The sequence below is a fragment of the Somniosus microcephalus genome, chromosome 1, assembly GCF_052327205.1.
Source record: "Somniosus microcephalus isolate GS21.2 chromosome 1, FLI_Smic_1.0, whole genome shotgun sequence".
Lineage (NCBI taxonomy): Eukaryota > Metazoa > Chordata > Chondrichthyes > Squaliformes > Somniosidae > Somniosus > Somniosus microcephalus.
In genome coordinates this window covers 197371524-197393509 of record NC_140987.1, presented here as the reverse complement: position 1 = coordinate 197393509, position 21986 = coordinate 197371524, and the positions used below count along the sequence as shown (strand labels likewise).

Sequence of the window (21986 nt, the reverse complement as noted above, 5' to 3'; positions counted from 1 at the left end):
ATCCAAGCATTTCTTTGAGCTTTGTACTCAACAGGTAAGTGCCTCACATTTTTAAATGCATGGGGATTTTTATACTTCCCAATGACAAGAAGTTTAACCCGGTGTGATCCAGCAGTGTTCGCACATGTTAGCACGGTTACATGATCTTTATTTTTCTTGTAACCTGAAGCATTAGCCTCACTAGCCCCAGCAAGCGTTGATTCTGGCAAAAACCTCCAAAATAAGCCAGTTTCATTGGCATTGTATAGCTGTGCTGGCGACAAATCATGTTGCTGCACAATCCGATTGAAATAATCGCAGTATTCTTCTGCGGCGTCGTGATCAGCTGATTTCTTCTCCCCGGAAATACCGAGTCGTCGTATCCCGTGCCGTACCTTGAAGCACGTTAGCCATCCCTCAGAGAAAGCACACTTGTCAGTGAGCTCCATCTTTGCGTAGAAATCCTTCGCTTTTTCGATTAGCATGGGTCCGGAAATCGGAACACCCTCTGAATGCTTAAGAGAAAACCACTCATAAAGCACGGTATCCAGCTCTTCAAGCTTAGGCTTACGAAGCGTACGCCGTTTCTCTACACTCTTAGATGTCTCCGAGCTTGAATAAAACTTGAGCAGCTTATCCTTCTGCGATTTGATGTCGTAGATTGTTGACGAACCGATTTTGAATTCATTCATAATGTTGATACGCTTCTCTCCCCTTTCTGGTCGTTGGCATATGTCGATTTTCTGTTTTAAAGTTAACACCACTCTCTTCCTTTTGCTTGGACCGACTTTTGGGATTTCCATGATGCAATGCAATGACTACCAGCAGCGTGGGAGACACACAGTACCCCTGTAAAATGGCGGATCAGAAGAGACTACCGGCAGCGCGGGAGAGTCAGACTCCTGTTACAGGGGTTTGGAGGTGTTCCGACTTCCGACAGCGCCAAGAAGCCGAGTAGTGGCAGTTTGGAGAACTACCCCACTGACTAACTCGGCCACCGCAGGAGACTTGGACTCGGACTCGGCAACATTGCCGGTTATTGAGGTGTTGTTTTCGAAGCGAGAATTTTGCTGGTTAATAGAGAATTCCGGATATTTAGGTGCCGTTTAAACAAGAGTTTCCTGTAGAACCAAAACCAAAAAAACTGGTGAAGTGCTGCAGCCTGAGAAAAGAAAAAAGTAGGTCGGCGCCATGGCTGCAGACTGCTGTGCCAGCACAGTGTTCCCAAGGAATGTCCCCCCAAGTACCAATCCATTCCCTCCCACCCACAACCCCTAAAAAACCTGCCTTGCCCTGACCGCCTCACTTATTCACACGTTCTTTGTATCTTGTAAATATCTTTAATTTCTGTCATTACGTCTCTTATTGTTTCATGTTAATAGCACTTCAGCCATTTAAATATCTCCTGTTTTCCATTTAAGCACTTTATAAGTCATTTCTTTTTGTGTGTGTGTGTGTGTGTGTGTGTGTGTGTGTGTGTGTATTGCTCCTTCCCATATGTGTATGTGTATGTGAATTTTTCCTTCCATTTTTCCTCTGTTCTATTCCTTTTTAAATGTTGTTCATTTGTAATATCTTCCAGTTCTGATTAAAGGCCCACACTTGAAACATTAATTCCTCTGTTCTCTCTACAGATGCTGACTGACCTATTGTGTGTTTCCAGCATTTTCTGTTCTTGTTACAGATTTTCAGCATCTGCAGTTTATTGTATTTTGTATATACTGTTGAATTTGTACCTGCTTAGATGTTCAGCTTTTAGCTGTAAAACTACTTTTGCTGTTCAGGCAGTAGATGATGATATTCCTGAAGAGAAGCAATATTACCAATTTCAACTGACAGGAGTCAGTGGTAGTGCTGTGATTAACGACACATCAAACTCTGTTAACATCACCATGGCAGCCAGTGACTTTCCGTATGGTCAATTTGCATTCTCGCTTGAGCACCTTCAAACCTTTGAGAATGGAGAACAGGTGCTGTAATTTAAAATACATTTTTTAATGAATAATCAACAGCAGATTGAGTTTTAAATGTATTTAAAATGAATTGAGGTAGATTATATTCCTTTAACCTAATGATGTTTTGCATAATGTCTAAATTTGTGTGCCTTACAGTGAGTGATTTGATACACGTGCAATATAAATAAGAGATGACATGGACGAATTTATGAAAGAGACTGAAAAATAGTAACATAAGCTAAAAAGAAACCTAAGCAAATGGTAAAAACTAAGACAGTTTAAAAAAGGAATGCTGAGATAAGGTTGAAGAATTGTAAAATATTTCATAAACCATTAAAAGCCATTCAAAAATCTGCTTCAGCAATAGGGATATTTTTTGGGTCAGCTGGTTGTCCCAATGACACCGTGTTTTAGAATTTCCAAACCAAGCTACCGAGAAACTCACATTGGTAGAGTTTCTCCTCCTGCTCCCTTGACCCTATCCCACTAAACTGCTGATCACCCAACTTTCCTTCCTAGCATCCATCTGATATTGTTAATGGTTCCCTCTTCTCAGGTAATGCCCCCTCCCCTTCAAATCTGCCATCATCACCCCTCTTAAAGAATCCACCCTTGACCCTTCTGTCCTTGCAAACTATTGCCCCATCTCCAACTTCCTTTTCCTCTCCACAAGTCCTTGAACGTGTCGTCGCCTCCCAAATCTCTGCCCATCTTTCCCACGACTCCATGTTTGATTCTCTCCAATCAGGTTTTCTGCACCACCGCAGTACTGAAACGGCCCTTATCAAAGTCACAAATGACATCCTATATGAGTGTGACTATGGTAAACTATCCCTCCTCATCCTTCTCGAACCGCCTGTAACCTTTGACATGGTTGACCACACTATCCTCCTCTAACTGCCTCTCCTCCGTCGTCCAGCTGGGTGGGTCTGCCCTATCCTGTTTCCATATAACCTATCCAGTTGTAGCTAGAGAATCGCCTGCAATGGCTTCTCTTCCCACTCCCGCATCATTACTTCTGGCATCTCCTAAGAATTTATCCTTGGCCCCTCCTATTTGTCATCTGTATGCTGCCCCTCGGCAACATCATCCGAAAAACGTCAGATTCCACATGTACACTGATGACACCCAGCTCTACCTCACCACCACCTCTTTCAACCCCTCCACTGTCTCGGATTTGTCACACTGCTTGTCCAACATCCAGTACTGGATGAGCAGAAATTTCCAACAATATTGGGAGGACCGAAGCATCAGTCCCCGCCACCAACTCCGTTATCTAACCACCGACTCTATCCCTCTCCCTGACCACTGTTCAGAACATTGGTGCTGTATTTGACCCCAAAATGAGCTTCCGACCATATATCCTCTCCATCACCAAGACTGCCTACGTTCACCTCCATAACATCGCCTGGCTCCGCCCCTGCATCAGCTCATCTACAGCTGAAACTCTAGACTTGACTATTCCAACTCTCTCCTGGCAGGCCTCCCACCTTACATAAACTTGAGCTCATCCAAAACTCTGCTGCTCGAATCCTAACTCGCACCAAGTCCCTTTCACCTATCACCCCTGTGCATGCTGATGTACAATGGCTACCGGTCTGGCAATGCCTTGATTTAAAAATTCTCATCTTTGTTTTCAAATCCCTCTATGGCCTCGCCCCTCCCTATCTTTTTAACCTCCTCCAGCCCTACAACCCTCCGAGATATCTGCGCTTCTCCAATTCTGGCCTCTTGCGCATCCCCAATTTTAATCGCTCCACCATTGGTAGCCATGCCTTCAGCTGCCTAGGCCCTAAGCTCGGAAATTCCCTCCCTAAACCTCTCTGCCTCTCTGCCTCCTCCTTTAAGTCGCTCCTTAGAACCTACCTCTTTGAACAAGCTTTTGGTCATGTATCCTAATATCTCCTTATGGGGCTCGGTATCACATTTTGTTTGATGATGCTCCTGTGAAATGCCTTGGAAAATGTTACTAAATTAAAGGCGCTATATAAATTCAAGTTGTTTTTGTTATTATTTGTCCGATATGGAGTGCATTCTCTCTCCCAGTGGGAATACACCCCACTTGTCCATGTCCTGAGAGTTTAGGCACAAGCTTGGCACAGGAATCCCTAGTATATGCAATAGTATTGCTGGAGTTTAATAGCTAAAACCATGTAGTCTACCAGTACAGAGCACTGGTAAGCTTCACACTGCTTGTCCAGCAAGCCTTACTTCTGCATTAATACACTGGCTTGCAGGGCTACCTGGAGCTAAATGGGAAGAATCTCAGTCTCAGATCTAACCTTTCAGTGTGCCAGACTGGCAAGTCAATCAACTGTACCCTAGAATACTGCAGCCTTGCCTGGCTCAAGTATTGGTGTACCAAATCCGCTGTAGAAGGTTAACTTAATTCCAAGTTTCTATTGGCAAGCTATCAACTTGGGACCTCCGTGACCCCCATAGATACCATTGCCCTTCAATCCCCGGGAATAGTTACTAATCATTGACGAGTGTGAATTTGAGCCCTCAGTACTGTACGTGGACAGTAGAGTAACAAGAAGCACTTCACGAGTGGCATGGTAAACAGCATAATTCACCCTAAAATTTGTGACTAGTAATAGTAGGTATGAACATCAAACTATAATTATAATAACTAGAAATGACTATGGGGTAGAATTTCCATGGTTTTTAATGATCTCACGCAATAACTTCAGCAGAAACCCTGGAGAAACGGCGTAAATAGCCGTTTACCTTGTTCTCCAGGGTTACTGCCTAAGCTATGGCCGGAGGTTGGAGGAACCCCTATGGATACTCCAGGCAAATGGTTATTTTCTGGTTTGCTCCTGAATACAGGAAACTTTGTGATATCCGGCACTGACGGGACCGAGCTGTTGCCGTCCCATCAAAACTGCCGGACAAACCAGCACTAATGTTAAAACTTACGGAGCTTTTGAGCTCCGTATCTAGCAACAAACCCTGTTGCTTAGCAACAGCTTCTAAACAGTCGGCTGTAGCTTGCAAGCATCCCTTGCAAGCAACAGCTTTAGCTAGACCTTGCAGAGCCTGACTGGTGAAAAAAAAGCAACAAAAGGAAAAAAAACTTACTGAACCGACTCCTGCATTTTGCCGGTGGATCGAGCAGTTAACCTCCGGATAAACCAAAGTTTCCTGTACCTGATTTTGGGCCAGTTTGGGTTTGTCCATTTAAATAATTATCCTTCTTTGCTTCCTAACTTTTTATTCTCGTCTTGTTTTTAATTATTGCATTTTTGTGTTGCCTGTGTTAGCATCAAGGGGGAAGAAGAGAAAGGTTTGTTCTTTGTGTATCTCTTTGTGCTTTGGCAAGGAATCGGAATTGTGTCTGATTCCCAAGCAGTCAGTGTCATGTAAATGGCCATGTTCCATGATGATCTGATGGCTGTGGATCCATCCAATTACCAGCAATCTAAGTGGGCAGATAGGTGCAGTCATTGAAGATACAATGGGGTGGATGCATCTGCTACATTCCTTGGTATGGTCTGCCAGTGAGTTTGTGCCCTATCCCTGTTAGTATTATTGAGGGAGGAAGGAAGGGGGACAGATGGAATGGAATCCATTCATTTTATCAGTTGGTCTAGTAGTGAGCATGCAGCATGCAGTTAACAGTGACTTAGTACTGGCATGTAAAAAAATACTGATCTAAGCCACCATTATGATGGTATGGTTTTGTTTCAGTTTTGTTTTGGGGCTGCTAAGTAAACATTAGCCCGGAGACTCATTTCTGTTCAGTGTTCAGCAGTAGTTCACATTACTGTAATATTTGTATATAATAGGCACTTTGCCCCTCAATATGGCGTAAATGGGTAGTGCATGGACACTTGGGAACAAGAGACTGGAGCTTTGTTTAGATGCTCGAAGTGCCTTAAACTTCAGCATACTGAACAATCTTAAGCTTCTCTTGCAAAGACACCTGGCCACACAATTTAGCCGTTTTCAATAGCCAAAATTGAGGGGTGTGTATTATACAAAAAACTACATTAATGTGAAAATTTAAGAACTAGAGTGGGGGGGAGGTAGAATGTGTATTATATATGGAGGCTTGTTATACTTTGAGATTTATTTCAGTTACAAACCAGTATCCACAGCTTTAGATGCCTTTGTAAGCTTATTCAGATAAGCTATTTGCACTTGGCTAAGTTAAAAATATTTATGACTTTAATTAGAAGTAGCATGACCTAAAAGCAGGATACATTATGTAGCTATGATGTTTGCAGTCTTATGAAAGAATGCCGCCAACTGCTCTCAAAACTTATGCTCTGAAACAGAGAGCTACCTATGGTCATAAAATTCAGCATAAACACGATCTTATCTGATTACTAAGAAGGCCTTTGTCTAGAAAAAAATTATAAATCTTTTTCCAGATATCCACTTTATCTAATAAGTATGCATTGGCTATTATAGTTGTTTAGATAAATATAATGTAACAATGTGCTTCATGAAAAATGTCATCCTAAACATATTTTAACCAGTAGTAACTCACCTGCTACTCCTGTCTTTGACAATTTTTGGTGTTCAGCATTAGATAGATGCTACGAATGCAGAATGGGTAGCTGGCTGGCTGAAAAACAGAAAACAGAGAGTTGGGGTAAAGGATAGCTATTCAGAATGGCAGAAGGTGGGAAGTGGGGTCCCACAAGGATCAGTGCTGGGACCACTGTTTATATCAATGATTTAGACTTTGGAATCATAAACACGATTTCTAAATTTGCAGGCGACACCAAATTGGGAGGAATAGTTAACACTGAGGAGAACTGCAACAAATTACAAGAAGACATTAATAAACTTGCAGAATGGGCATATAATTCACAAATGAATTTCAACATAGATAAGTGTGAGGTATTACATTTGGCAAGAAAAATAAGGAGGTCACATGTAACTTAGAAAATAAGAATCTAAATTGCATAGAAGAGCAAAAGGATCTGGGAGTACGGATACACACTAAAAAAAAGTTGTGACGCTGGTCAATAAGGCCATAACAAAAGCAAACCAAGCACTAGGGTTTATTTCTAGAGGTATCGAATTGAAAGGTAGAGAAGTTATGCTAAACTTGTATCGAAACTTGGTTAGACCACACTTGGAGTACTGTGTACAGCTCTGGTTACCATATTATAAAAAGGATATAGGGCCGGATTTTCCGACCCCCATGTAGGCACCCGTAGGGGCCTCGCAAGCACCGGTTTCAGCCATGTGAAGCGCATGCGCTAAAACCCGGAACTTGCGATCTGTCAAGAATCCTCTTGACAGATTATCCGCCTGCCCAGGAAAAGGGCCTCCGGGGGCAGGGAGTTCCGCTTTCTGCATAACTTCCGCCCGCTGAAAGCATTTAAAAGTCTTACGCCTGGTAAAAGCAGGCATAAGGCCTGCTTTTACCAGCATAGTTTAAAAAAAAATGTTCCCACTCATTTATAATTTAAAAATACATTTTAAAAAAGGTAAGTTTATTTTTAGCCCCATAAAAAACTTCAATTATTTTTTTCAAAGAATTAAATTTGTTTAAAATATTTAATTTAATGTAATTTTAACTAATTTTAAATACGTGATTTAAAAAAAAAATTATTTAATGTTTAACTTTTTTAAGTGACCTCCATTCATACTTTTGACAGATCTATGCGTAGAGACCTGTCAAAAGTGTGCAGGGGGATTCCCTTCTTTGATTGGTTCCCCATGGCCCACGTGATCCTAGGGACGTTTGTGAACCGCATGCTCCCCTGGGATACCTGGGCCTCTGCCCGCGCAGACCAGGAGAGGCCCAGGATCGGAAGCCTCCGGACCTACGGAGCCAGCAGGTAAGTGCGTAGATTTTTTCCGATTGGAGGCATCCGCACGCAGGAAGCCTCCGATCGGAAATTCAGGGCCATAGAGGCACTGGAGAGGGTGCAGAGAAGGTTTACAAGGATGATACCAGAACTGTAAGGTTATACCTATCAGGAAAGGATGAACAGACTGGATCGTTTTTCTCTTGAAAAGAGAAGGCTGAGGGGTGACCTAATAGAGGCCTTTAAAATGATGAAAGGTTTTGCTAGAGTAGATACAGAGAGAGTGTTTCCACTTGTGGGGAAGAGAAAAACTAGAGGCCATCAATATAAGATGGTCACCAAGAAATCAAATAGGGAATTCGGAAGAAACGGCTTTACTCAGAGAGTGGTGAGAATGTGGAACTTGCCATGGGGAGTAGTTGAGGCGAATAGTACAGATGCATTTAAGGGGAAGCTAGATAAGCATATGAGGGAGAAGGGAATAGCGGGTTATGCTGATAGAGTTAAATGAGAAAAGACGGGAGGAGGCTCGTGTGGAGCATAAATGCCAGCATGGACTGGTTGGGCTGAATGGCCTGTTTCTGTGCTGTATATGCTGTGTAATTCTGTGCAAGTTTTCAGACTTAGTAGATTATAAAAATATTTCTCTTTGAAGTACCTGATCAAATAATACAACATTAACTTATCCTTTTATGAGGAATAGTAACATATACATGTCATTCTCTTTTCTTGCAAACTTTGTTCAGCACAGGTTTTTATTGCATGAATAAAGAAATTAATCTTTTGACTAAATGACCACCTTTATAATTTCCCTTTTTTTGTTAGGTTAACATTACCATTGTACGATCCCATGGTAGCTTAGGCCGTGTTCGCCTGTGGTATCAGACATACAATGGGACTGCACTCGGTGACATAGATTTCACATCTGAATCTGGACAGTTGTTATTTGAACCAAGAGAACAGACACAGTGGATCCCAATTGATATTCTCGATGACCATACTCCTGAAGGCCCTGAGGATTTCTTTGTGAACATTCTTAAAGTAGAGCTTCTGTCGGACAGGTAAGTAATCAAGTGACAGTATTGAGTAATTTTATAATTGTGAGAACTGGCTCTGAATGCCATTCAAAAATGTTGTTGGGTGAGGGAAGTAATTATACTATACACTTAACACCTATGATGAAATGGCATTTTAAACAGTAAAAATACTTTACAGGTATTTATCATTAATAGCATATATCCGGTGGCAGGTGCATTGGCACTCCCTGCACTGGCACTGTTTCAATTTAAAAGAGGTGAACATTTCACCTAGGACCTGATTTTTTTTTCGATCTCTAGAACAGTCAAAATGCCAGTGCAAAATTCAGGGCTCCTTTCGATTGGCCTTTCAGTGGAGCCAATAAGGACAAGTGGCTTGCTCTAAAAGAAAAACTGAGAGACAGTGCTTCGAGGTTGTGGGTTTATGCTTGAGCAATAACTTACACAGTTTTCAGTGGGTGGATTGCATTAAGATTAACTAATCTGCAGTTTTTGTACATTTAAAACTTTTCATACAACCAGCGTATAACTCATGTTCCTGCCAAGCAGAAGGTTGTTTTGCAGAAGGCCATCCTTGCTAAAGGCTATATAGATTGAGGATGGAATTTTTTTATATTACCTGATGAACAGTGTGAGGTTGTTGAGACTTTCATGGGAGGTAATCACAGAGATATACCAAATGCTGACTCCATATTTCAAGAGTATCTTGGTGACTGTTTTTCCTGTAATCATAAAGACCACAGCAGTCATTCATGCTGCAGGGATTGTTGTGGGAAGCTGTAATAAACTATAGTTGCATTGCTCAGAGTAGAATGTCCATCTGTATTTAGGAGGTGAGCCATGTATTGTCGAGGGTTGATAGCTTCATTTACCTCTTGGATAGCATGGAGAAATGGTCAATTACAATAGTCAATGGCTTTTCTTAGCGTTCTGGGTGTACCCAAGTAGAAATACATACTTTTGAAAGGCTCTTCCCAGAATCAGTTTAATTGGCTTCTACTTGAAATTCTTCACTCTTCCAGGTTTTTTAAACTACACAGCTTTGGCACTGTTTCCTCTCCAGAGGTCAGCTCCTACTCTGTCTGGGGTCCTACCCCAGTTGTATTTCTAGCTTAGAGGTTGAACACAGTCTTCTCTTTTGCTTTTTTTGACATTATTATAATGTTCCCTGTGTCAAGCCAGTGGTGTTTCTTTAGAAGTGATTGTGCTGAACTACCTTGGTGCCAATTTCAGGCCTCTCTGTACAATCATGGATTTCAGGAAATCAATGCATTACAAAATTTAAAGCCCTTCTAGAAGTTGGCTCCTCAGAGGTCAATCTTTGGTTCTGTGAGCCTAGGCTTCCTGTTCCCTTTTGTTAGAACTAACTGAAAGTTGATTTTTTTCCCCCCAAGTTTTGGTTAATTACTTGGCTACTTTTACATTAAAGGAAATGCGTGATAACGTGGTTTTAGTCCAGGTTGTTAAGAGCAAGATTTATATTTCATGGCTGTACAAGCACATTTTTCCTCCTTTTCTGAATGTAGAAAGTTGATCTGTTGATTCAGGAAAAGCACTTAACCTCCATCTGTTCAATTTTGTCACCCTCTACAGGCAATTATAATTTAGTATTTTCATAAAAATGGGATTACAGAAAATAGACACGTTGGGGGAAAAATTTGGTTGCTTTGCGCCACCCTAAGAGGGCGCTAACTGGGTGCAAAGCAACTAGCTCCCGGGCGGGGCGCCATCAACGCCTCCCGCGAAATTCAGCGGGCGGGACATTAGCGGCGGCGGTAACCATTAGCACACTGCAGCACTGCGCCGCTGGTGATGATATCATCGCCGTGCACAGCGCCCCGCTTGTGCCCCGGCCGCAAACTTCGGTAGCGCCCCCTGACTTACCGCCAGATGCTATGTCCGACGGGGTCAAGGGGGACTACCTGAGGCCGGGGTGGCGCTAATTAAAGGCGAGATGCCGGGCGGCCATTTTTGTTGCTGGCTACCTGCCAGCACCTGCCCCCATTGCTGTCCCCGGCGTTCTCTTCAGCCCCCTCGCAGAGTGCCGGCTGCGCTCCGTGAGCCCGGCACTTCTCTTGATTGCTGGGCTCTTTTGCCAGCACTCCGATCCCTGGTGGCCCAGCTGGGCCCCGGGTCGCGCTGCGCAAGGCCACTCCCCTTTAAGAAGGGGAGGAAGGCCTGCAGTGCTGCGACACGTAGCGCCGTGATATTCCCTCGCAGCGCCCCAAGAGGGAGGCGGGGCGCTTCCAGTAGCACCCCACTTCCCTCTTGGGGTGCTACCGCTGAATTTTGGCTGCAGGGGTTCTAATTTTTTTGGGGCGTTAAAAGTAGTGCCCCGGCGAAGTTAGCGCCCCAAAGGGGGCGCGACTCAATTTTTCCCCCATTGACCTTTCTCTGACTCGAGGGTGGAATAAATTGTACTACCTTTTCATATGTATTTTAGTGGGGGGTTTTCTTACTCGTGAGTGAATTTAGCTACGGCCGGAATTTTCCTTACCTTGTTGGGTCCGGTGTGTCCGATGTCCATGGCAGGTCGCGACCCCGCTGCTGGCTCCATCCCGCTGTAGACAATGAACTTACCTTAATGGGGCCTATTAAGACCGCCCAACGCTTTACCCGACCCAATGAGATGGAGTGGGTCTGGTGACGTCATTCATAAGAACATAAGAAATAGGAACAGGAATATCATTCAGTAAGATCATGGCTGATCTTGGGCTCAAAGCCACTTCCCTGCCCGCTCCCCATAACCCATCACTCCCTTAACTTGCAAAAATCTCTCTCTCTCCACCTTAAATGTATTTAAGGACCCAGCCTCCACGAATCTCTGGGGCAGAGAATTGCACAGATTTATGACCCTCTGAGAGAAGAAATTCCTCCTCATCTCAGTTCTAAAAGGGCGACCCTTTATTCTGAAACTATGCCCCCGAGTTCTAGATTTCCCCACAAGGGGAAGCATCCTCTCTGCATCTACCTTGTCAAGCCCCCTCAGTATCTTATATGTTTCAATAAGATCACCTCTCATTCTTCTAAACCCCCTCATCTCTGGAATTAACCTAGTGAATCGTCTCTGAATTGCCTCCAATGCAATTATATCCTTCCTTAAATAAGGAGACCAAAACTGTACACAGTACTCAAGGTGTGGTCTCACCAATACCCTGTACAGTTGTAGCAGGACTTCCCTGCTTTTATACTCCAATCCCCTTGAAATAAAGGCCAACATTCCATTTGCCTTTTTGATTACTTACTGTACCTGCATGCTAACTTTTTGTGTTTCATGCACAAGGACCCCCAGGTCCCTCTGAACTGTAGCATTTTGTAATCTCTCTCCATTTAAATAATAATTTGCTTTTTTATTTTTCCTGCCAAAGTGGATAACCTTGCACTTTCCCACATTATACTCCATCTGCCAAATGTTTGCCTACTCACTTAGCCTGTCTATATCTCTTTGCAGATTCTTTGAGTCCTCTGCACAACTTGCTTTCCCACCCATCTTTGTATCATCAGCAAACTTGGCTGCATTACACTCGGTCCCTTCATCCAAGTCATTAATGTAGATTGTAAATAGTTGAGGCCCCAGCATCAATCCCTGTGGCACCCCACTAGTTATCATTTGCCAACCGGAAAATGACCCATTTATCCCGACTCTCTGCTTCCTGTTAGCCAATTCTCTATCCATGCTAATATATTACCCCCAACTCTGTGAGCTCTTATCTTATGCAGTAACCTTTTATATGGCACCTTATTGAATGGCTTCTGGAAATCCAAATACACCATATCCACTGGGTCACCTTTGTCCACCCTGCTCGTTACATCCTCAAAGAACTCCAGCAAAGTGGTTAAACATGATTTCCCTTTCATAAAACCATGCTGACTCTGCTTGACTGCATTATGATTTTCCAAATGCCCTGCTACTGCTTCCTTAATGAAGGACTCCAGCATTTTTCCAACGACAGATGTTAGGCTAACTGGTCTATAGTTTCCTGCTTTCTGTCTCCCTCCTTTCTTAAATACGGGTGTTACATTTGTGGTTTTCCAATCTGCTGTGACCTCTCCAGAGTCCAGGGAATTTTGGTATATTGCAACCTATGCATCCACTATCTCTGCAGTCACTTCTTTTAAGACCCTGGGATGCAGGCCACCTGGTCCAGGGGACTTGTCGTCTTTTAGTCCCATTATTTTATCAAGTACTTTTTCCTTAGTGATAGTGATTGTCTTTAGTTCCCCCCTCCCTGTGGCCCCTTGATTATCCATTATTGGGATGTTGTTAGTGTCTTCTACCATGAAGACAGATGCAAAATATTTATTCAGAGTCTGCCATTTTCCCGTTCCCCATTATTAATTTCCTAGTCTCATCCTCTAAGGTACCAACGTTTACTTTAGCTACTCTCTTCCTTTTTATATACCTGTAGAAGCTCTTACTGTCTGTTTTAATATTTCTTGCCAGTTTACTCTCATAATTCATCTCTCTCTTTATTATTTTTTTAGCCATCCTTTGCTGGTTTTTAAAAATTTCCCAATCCTTTGGCCTCCCACCAATCTTGGCAACATTATATGCCTTCATTTTCAATTTGATACCATCCTTTACTTCCTTAGTTAGCCACGGATGGTGCTCCCTTCTCTTAAAATCTTTCTTTCTCACTGGAGTATATTTTTGTTGAGAGTTAGGGAATATATCCTTAAATGTCCGCCACTGCATTTCAACTGTCTTACCCTTTAATTTATTTTTCCAGTCCACTTTAGCCAGTTCTGTCCTCATGCCATTGTAATTGCCTTTGTTTAAGATCAGGACACTGGTTTGAGATACAACTTTCTCACCCTCTAACTGAATTTGAAATTGAACCATTTTAAGCCAGGATTCTTAAAGGGACTCTGGCCACATTAAATTTTTAATTAAATTTAACATAGTGGGAGTTGGATCTTTACAATAATATAATAAAAATTATGAGTGACAAAGAAATATTTAAATAATATTATCATTAAGTAATGTGATTCCATCTACAAATATGATTAAGAACATAATTAAAAAGTACATTAATTGAGAAATTATTGGTGCTTTAGTCACAAATCTATAGACTTTTGTATCAGTAACTGGTGCAAATATAATATATGTGTGTGGAGGTAATACATAAAATTAAGCAGATTTTAAATGTAATTGTAAAGGGGTGGATTTAAAATCTTATGCAAGTTCAGCAGAAGAGCTGCGGAATCCCTGACAAACAGTGTAATTGGCACTTACAATGTGTTTCTGGGATTTCTGCAGCTCTTCCATTGAAGTTAACAGTGGACAAGTGAGAGAACCGCCACAGAAATTCACCCTAAAATCTCAGAGTGAAAAATTAAATTAGTCATATTCAGGGACTGAAAGCAAATTGAACCAGTGGAATGAGTGATGAGAATGAAATTGTTACGGTTGATGACTTGATATAATGTGTAACTGACAATCACAGTTAACTGTGAGAAAACCCTGACCAGAAACAACACAAAAATTTATTTAAATGGTATATGTCATTTTTTTATAGTGCAGATCAATTCATTGCAATTACTGGTGAGTTGGAAGGCAACAGCTGAGAATGGCCAGTGAAAAATGTATTTCCCTCGCCATTTACATCTCTTCAGGAATTTCTAAATTAATATTTACCAGTAGCTTTTCAAGTAGAACAGAATTTCCATCAATCTGTTTGCTGATGTAATCAACATGTTTTTATTTTGGTTTGTTTTTGATGTTGTCAAGTAATCAGCTGGAGCAATGGCCACGGAACTCAGGTTGACAGACGTGGTTCCTGAGCTGTGTGAATCCCGTGGCCATGCAGGGAAATTAAAAAAGTAGAGGGGAAAAGGCTCTTAAGTGCCTGTAACGTACCTCATAATGATTTCTGTTGAGCCCCCCCACCACTGCAGGTCAGGTCAGCTCCACGATGACAGACGTGTCTGTGGGAAAGGCGCATGGGAGTGAGATGACAGCGGGTTCCCGACCCGCTGTCAATAAAAAACTTTCCCACCCGACCTGCCACCAGTCGCGCCCGCTACTACCACGGAAAATTCAGCCCTACAAGTTTATTCAGAATGCTTTGTCATATCAATTACACGCTGACAGCTTTGTGGCATATAGTTCTAAAGTTTTGACCTGAGGATTGTATTAGTGAATATGAGCATTGTATATAGCTGAATCTAAAAAAACATTGGTTGCATGTTTCTGGCAACGTATGTTGAATTTGGCTAGGTTCAAATAATTATTCCTCATTTTGTGCAAGAATTCTTGATTATGCAGTAGTTCTCAGTCCTTTATTTTGTGAACCTCAGGCAATTTTTTCTTCAGAGCACTGGAACCCCCAGAAGCAGACGTATTTGTATACTTTTTCATGGTGTATAGCTGGATTGAGTCCGTAATAGTTAATGTTCTAGCCCAAAGGTTTATGATAATTAAATTAATAATAAACTTTTATTTCCCCCCACATCCACCTTCACTTACCACATACGTCCTTTGCCCAGGATTGCGATAGGTTCTGCATTGCAAAATTCCAAATCTCCAGTTAGTACATGTACACTGACGACACCCAGCTCTACCTCACTACTTCTTCTCTCGACCCCTCCACGGTATCTAAATTGGCAGACTGCTTGTCCGACATACAGTTCTGGATGAGCAAAAATTTTCTCCAATTAAATATTGGCCTAGAAATTCGGGTCGGGGGCTTCCCGCCGGTGCAAGCCCCCGACCTGCACTTACCTAGCGCGCCGGCCGTTGAGGCCTGGGCCTGCGTGCATTTCCGGTCTGTGGCCGGCTGCAGCTCCTGGCGCGCTGTGCTTGCATGATCCAGCGGCGTAGTTAGTGCGATGAGCCGGCTGGGATCACGTGAGCACTGGGCAACCAATCGGAGGTTGCAGAAGTTCATTCATGAGTTTGATAGTAAGAACTGTCAAACTCATGAAAACTCCGGGCGCCCAAAACAGTACTTAAACTTCAAATAAAAGTTAAAAAAAACATCCCACTAATTAAATGAACTATTAATAACTGTGAAAAACTAATTTAAACAATTAATCAAATTTTTGAAAAAAAAAATATTTTTTTAAATTGGATCTAAAAATACACTTACCTTACTGTAAAGTCTTTAAAAATAATAAACCGGTGGAAAAAAAATTCTAACTTTAATTAATAGACCACTTACCTTTTAAAACTAATACTTACGTCTGGTTTTTAAATGTGCAAAAAGTACAGGCCTTCACGCACGGGTCAAAAAACCGGAAGTTCAACGTGCACGCGCTGCCTCATACGTCGCACGCGTTTCACCTCTTAACCCCTTCGTTCAGGGGACCGGATGTGCCGTTTTCCCGCGCATGCGCTGTGCATGCAAGAAACCGGCACTTCCCTCGGGTCCACGTGTGGGTACTCCGTCCGTACTCACGCGTTGGGACCCGAATTTCTGGGCCATTGAGAAAACTGAAGCCATTGTTTTTGGTCCCTGCCACAAACTCTGTTCCCTAGCCACCGACTCCATCCCTCTCCCTAATATCTGTCTGAGGCTGAACCACACTTTTCACAAACTTGGTGTTATATTTGACCATGAAATGAGCTTCCGACCACATATCTGCAGCATAACAAAGACCGTCTACTTCCACCTCCGTAATATCGCCCGTCTCTGCCTTTGCCTCAGCTCATCCGCTGCTGAAATCCTCATCCATGTCTTTGTTACCTCTAGACTTGACTATTCCAACGCACTCCTGGCTGGCCTCCCACATTCCACCCTACATAAACTTGAGGTCATCCAAACCTCAGCTGCCCGTGTCCTAACTCGCACCAAGTCCCGTTCGCCCATCACCCCTGTGCTCACTGATCTACATTGGCTTCTGGTTAAGCAGCACCTCGATTTCAAAATTCTCATCCTTGTTTTCAAATCCCACCATGGCCTCGCCCCTTCCTATCTCTGTAATCTCCTTTAGCCCCACAGTCCCCCAAGATATCTGCGCTCCTCTAATTCTGCCCTCTTTAGGATCCCTGATTATAATCGCTCAACCATTGGTGGCCGTACCTTCTGTTGCCTAGGCCCAAATCTCTGGAATTACCTGCCTAAACCTCTCCACCTTGCTACCTCTCTTTCCTCCTTTAAGATGCTCCTTAAAACCTACCTCTTTGACCAAGTTTTTGGTCACCTGCCCTAATTTATCCTTATGTAGATCGGTGTCAAATTTTTTGTCTTAAGATACTCCTGTGCAGCGCCTTGGGATGTTTTACGACGTTAAAGACGCTATATAAAAACAAGTTGTTGTTGTTGTTGTCGTGTCATCCTGTGACCGTCTGATGATGCAATGGGGGTCATTTTACAAGTCGGTGCTGCTGGTGGGCAAAGGTCTCCGCTGGCAGCATAGAGTTTTGTGGCACTACCACCATGCTAAATGAGATAGATTCAGAATAGATCTAGCAGCTCAATACTGGGCATCAATGAGACACTGTGGGCCATCAGCAGTAGCAGAATTGTATTCCATCACAATCTGTAACCGAATGGCCTGGCATAATCCTCACCATTACTATCAAGCCAGGGGACCAACCCTGGTTCAATGAGGAGTGTAGAAGAGCATGACAGGAGTAGCACCAGGCATATCTCTGGATTATTACCTGAGCCACGAGCGAATTTGGCTAGGACAAATAAAATAAGAGAGTTAAATGCGTGGCTCAAAGACTGGTGTGGGAAAAATGGGTTTTGCTTCCTGGGACACTGGCACCAGTACTGGGACAGGAGGGAGCTGTTCCGTTGGGACGGGCTTCACTTGGCCAGTGCTGGGACTAGAGTCCTGGCGGATCATATAACTAGGGCTGTAGAGAGGGCTTTAAACTAACTAGTCGGGGGGAGGTTCCCAGAGAGCAAATAATACAAATGACAACAGAGAAGGTCATAGACTTAGGTAGCAGTGGGGAAATTAAAAACCAGAGCGTGTCAGGAAGGGGTAGAAGGTGTGGAGTAAAAGGTAAAGTAATAAAAAGGGCAATAGCAGGAACTAAGTGTCACAAAACATATTTGAAAGTTCTCTATCTGAATGCACGTAGCATTCGTAACAAAATAGACGAGTTAAAGGCACAAATAGCTACATATGGGTATGATCTTGTGGCCATTACAGAAACATGGCTGCAGGGTGACAATGCCTGGGAATTAAACATACCAGGTTATTTAACAATCAGGAAGGACAGGCAGGAAGGAAGGGGAGGTGGGGTGGCTATGTTAATAAAGGAAGGAATCACTGTAATACAGAGAAATGATATTGGGTCAAAGGATCAGGATAATGAAACAGTTTGGGTGGAGATAAGGAATAATAAGGGGAAAAAAACACTAGTGGGTGTAGTATATAGGCCTCCGAACAGTCGCAACTCGGTTGGACGGAGTATCAATCAGGAAATAGTTGAGGCTTGTAATAAGGGAACATCTATAATTATGGGGGATTTTAACTATCATATAAATTGGACGAATCAAATTGGGCAGGGCTGCCTTGAGGATGAGTTCATTGAGTGTATTAGGGATGGGTTTCTTGAGCAGTATGTAACTGAACCAACCAGGGGGCAAGCAACCTTAGATCTGGTCCTGTGTAACGAGACAGGATTAATGAAAAATGCCCTAGTAAAGGATCCCCTTGGAATGAGTGACCATAACATGGTTGAATTCCATATTCAGTTAGAGGGTGAGGAGGCTGTATCTCAAACAAGCGTGCTAAGCTTGAATAAAGGAGACTATGAAGGTATGAGAGCGGAATTGAGTAAAGTGGATTGGGAAAATAGGTTAAAGGATAAGACGATACATGATCAGTGGTGTACATTTAAGGAGTTATTTTACAAATTCCAAAAAAAGTATATTCCACTGAGAAAAAAAGGGTGTAAAAGAAAAGACAGCCATCCGTGGCTAAGTAAAGAAATTAAGGATAGTATTCGACTAAAAACAAGGGCATATAAGGTAGCCAAATCTAGTGGGAGGATAGAGGATTGGGAAAACTTTAAAAGACAGCAAAAAATAACAAAAAGATTGATTAAGAAAGGGAAGATACATTATGAAAGTAAATTAGCAAAAAATATAAAGACAGATAGTAAGAGTTTTTATAGTTATATAAAAAGAAAAAGGGTGGCTAAAGTAAATGTTGGTCCCTTAGAGGATGAGACCGGGAAATTAATGGTGGGAAATATGGAGATGGCAAAAACACTGAATGAATATTTTACATCAGTCTTTACAGTAGAGGACACCAAGAATATCCCAACACTTGACAAGCAGGGGGCTATAGGGGGGGAGGAGCTAAATACGATTAAAATCACTAAGGAAGTAGTACTTGGTAAAATAATGGGACTCAAGGCGGATAAATCACCTGGACCTGATGGCTTACATCCCAGGGTTTTGAGGGAAGTGGCGGTAGGGATTGTGGATGCATTGGTAATAATCTTCCAAAACTCCCTGGACTCAGCAAAGGTCCCGGCAGACTGGAAAACTGCTAATGTAACACCCTTATTTAAAAAGGGCAGTAGACAGAAGGCTGGAAACTATAGACCGGTTAGCCTAACATCTGTGGTAGGTAAAATTTTGGAGTCCATTATTAAGGAGACAGTAACAGAACATTTGGATAATCATAATTTAATAAGACAAAGTCAGCATGGTTTTATGAAGGGGAAGTCATGTTTGACAAATTTGCTGGAGTTCTTTGAGGAAGTAACATATAGGGTGGATAAAGGTGAACCAGTGGACGTAGTGTATTTAGACTTCCAAAAGGCATTTGACAAGGTGCCACACAAAAGATTATTGCTTAAGATAAAAAAATCACGGGATTGGGGGTAATATTCTGGCATGGATAGAGGATTGGCTATCTAACAGAAGGCAGAGAGTTGGGATAAATGGTTCATATTCAGACTGGCAATCAGTAACCAGTGGTGTTCCGCAGGGGTCAGTGCTGGGTCCCCAACTCTTTACAATCTATATTAACGATTTGGAGGAGGGGACCGAGTGTAACACGTCAAAGTTTGCAGATGATACTAAGATGGGAGGGAAAGTAGTGAGTGAGGAGGACATAAAAAACCTGCAAGGGGACATAGACAGGCTAAGTAAGTGGGCAGAGATTTGGCAGATGGAATACAATACTGGAAAGTGTGAGGTTATGCACTTTGGCAGGAAAAATCGTAGAGCAAGTTATTATCTTAATGGCAAGAAACTTGAAAGTACTGAAGTACAAAGGGATCTGGGGGTCCTGGTGCACGAAACTCAAAAGGTTAGTATGCAGGTGCAGCAAGTGATTAAGAAGGCCAATGGAATGTTGGCTTTCATTGCTAGGGGGATAGAATATAAAAATAGGGAGGTATTGCTTCAGTTGTACAAGGTATTGGTGAGACCGCACCTGGAATACTGCATACAGTTTTGGTGTCCATACTTAAGAAAGGACATACTTGCTCTCGAGTCAGTACAAAGAAGGTTCACTCGATTAATCCCGGGGATGAGGGGATGGACATATGAGGAGAGGTTGAGTAGATTGGGACTCTACTCATTGGAGTTCAGAAGAATGAGAGGCGATCTTATTGAAACATATAAGATTATGAAGGGGTTGGATCGGGTGGATGCAGGGAGGATGTTCCAGATGATGGGTGAAACTAGAACTAGGGGGCATAGTCTTAGAATAAGGGGCTGCTCTTTCAAAACTGAGATGAGGAGGAACTACTTCACTCAGAGGGTGGTAGGTCCATGGAATATGCTGCCCCAAAAAGCTGTCGAAGCTACATCATTACATAAATTTAAAACAGAAATAGACAGTTTCCTAGTAGAAAAGGGAATTAAGGGTTACGGGGAGCGGGCAGGAATTTGGACATGAGTCTAGGTTCGGATAGGTCATGGCCCTGTGGGTAGCGGAGCGGGCCCAGGGGCCGTGTAGTCTGATCCTGCTCCTGTTTTCGTGTGTCTAATGCTGTTAGATTCAGGAGCTAGTCCTGTCATAGTGGATTGGCGGTTAGGATCAGATCAGCCATGATCTTATTCAATGGCGGAGCAGGCTCGAGGGGGCAATTGGCCTACTCCTGCTCCTATTTCTTATGTTCTTATGTTCTTATATCTAAAAATGAGGTGCCAATCTGGTGAAGCTACAACACAGGACTACATGTATGCTAAACAGCGGAAGCAGCATGCTATAGACAGAGCAAAGCGATCCCACAACCAATGGATCAGATAAAAGCTCTGCAGTCCTGCCACATCCAGTCATGAATGGTGGTGGACCATTAAACAACTAACGGGAGGAGGAGGCTCCATAAATATCCCCATCCTCAATGATGGTGGAGCCCAGCACGTGAATGCAAAAGACAAGGCTTAAGCGTTTGCAACCATCTTCAGCCAAGTGCCGAGTGGATGATCTATATCGGCCTCCTCCTGAGGTCCCCACCATCACAGAAGCCAGTATAAAGCCAATTCGATTCACTCCACGTGATATCAAGAAATGGCTGAGCACACTGGATACAGCAGACTATGGGCCCCGACAACATCCAGGCTATCGTGCTGAAGACTTGTGCTCCAGAACTTGCTGCACCTTGTAGGGGGTTTTGGTTTGGGGTTTGTGTCTGGTCAGTCAGTCGTGTGTCTGAGCTGCTCCAGCCCCGTGCGGTTCGAATCGCTTCCCCTTTTTGGTTCTGAGCACTGGACTTACTTACAAGTAGCGATATAGACAAACGAGACCAGTAGTTCGGTGTAAAGAAAACCAATGTTTATTAAAATAGAGAACAATTACCATACAGAGAAAATCACTATGGATGCAGCAAAATTACACTTAACGGGGGAGGAGAAACGGACACATCGAGGGAAAATGACTAGAATGACACTTTAGCAATTCCCCTTAACTCCCACCCTTTACACCTATCTAGGTTATCTTGTGATGGGCCAGAAAATTGATGCTCACCAGTCTAGGATGTTGAAATGCCTGCTCCATGCCCTGTTGCCTGCTGATGTCTTAGGCTTTCACCGCCCCAAAGCAGAGATACCCCAGTAATTTAAACGTAACTGCGGGTATTCTACTCCCCTGGACGGGCTCTTCGTCGACGGCCCTTTTTGCTGGATTGATGATAAGGCAGGGCACCGGAGGGGAGGCAGGAGAGAGAGAGTGAAATGGCCTCCCGAGGGACTAGTTATACCCTTCCCAGTAGCCCTTATCTCCCGCCAGATCAGCTCATTTCTTTTGTCTAATCTGGACGTATTGAAACTCATACAAAAGGTAGTGATCTGGGCCCATCGACCTAGATGGCCGGTAAT

General features: G+C 43.0%; 1 protein-coding gene across 6 annotated transcripts in view; it reads left to right on the top strand.

Moving 5' to 3' along the window:
* adgrv1 (adhesion G protein-coupled receptor V1) overlaps window positions 1–21986 on the top strand; it is a 986427-nt gene that overhangs the window by 429439 nt on the left and 535002 nt on the right. For all 6 annotated transcript variants that reach the window (XR_015078534.1, XM_085989059.1, XM_085989068.1 and 3 more), the window contains 2 exons: window positions 1764–1949; window positions 8534–8769. Coding sequence is in view for 5 of the 6 variants with exons in the window: in XM_085989059.1 (XP_085845185.1) it covers window positions 1764–1949; window positions 8534–8769 (422 nt within the window). In the remaining variant the exon portion in view is untranslated. The remainder of the gene's footprint in view (window positions 1–1763; window positions 1950–8533; window positions 8770–21986) is intronic.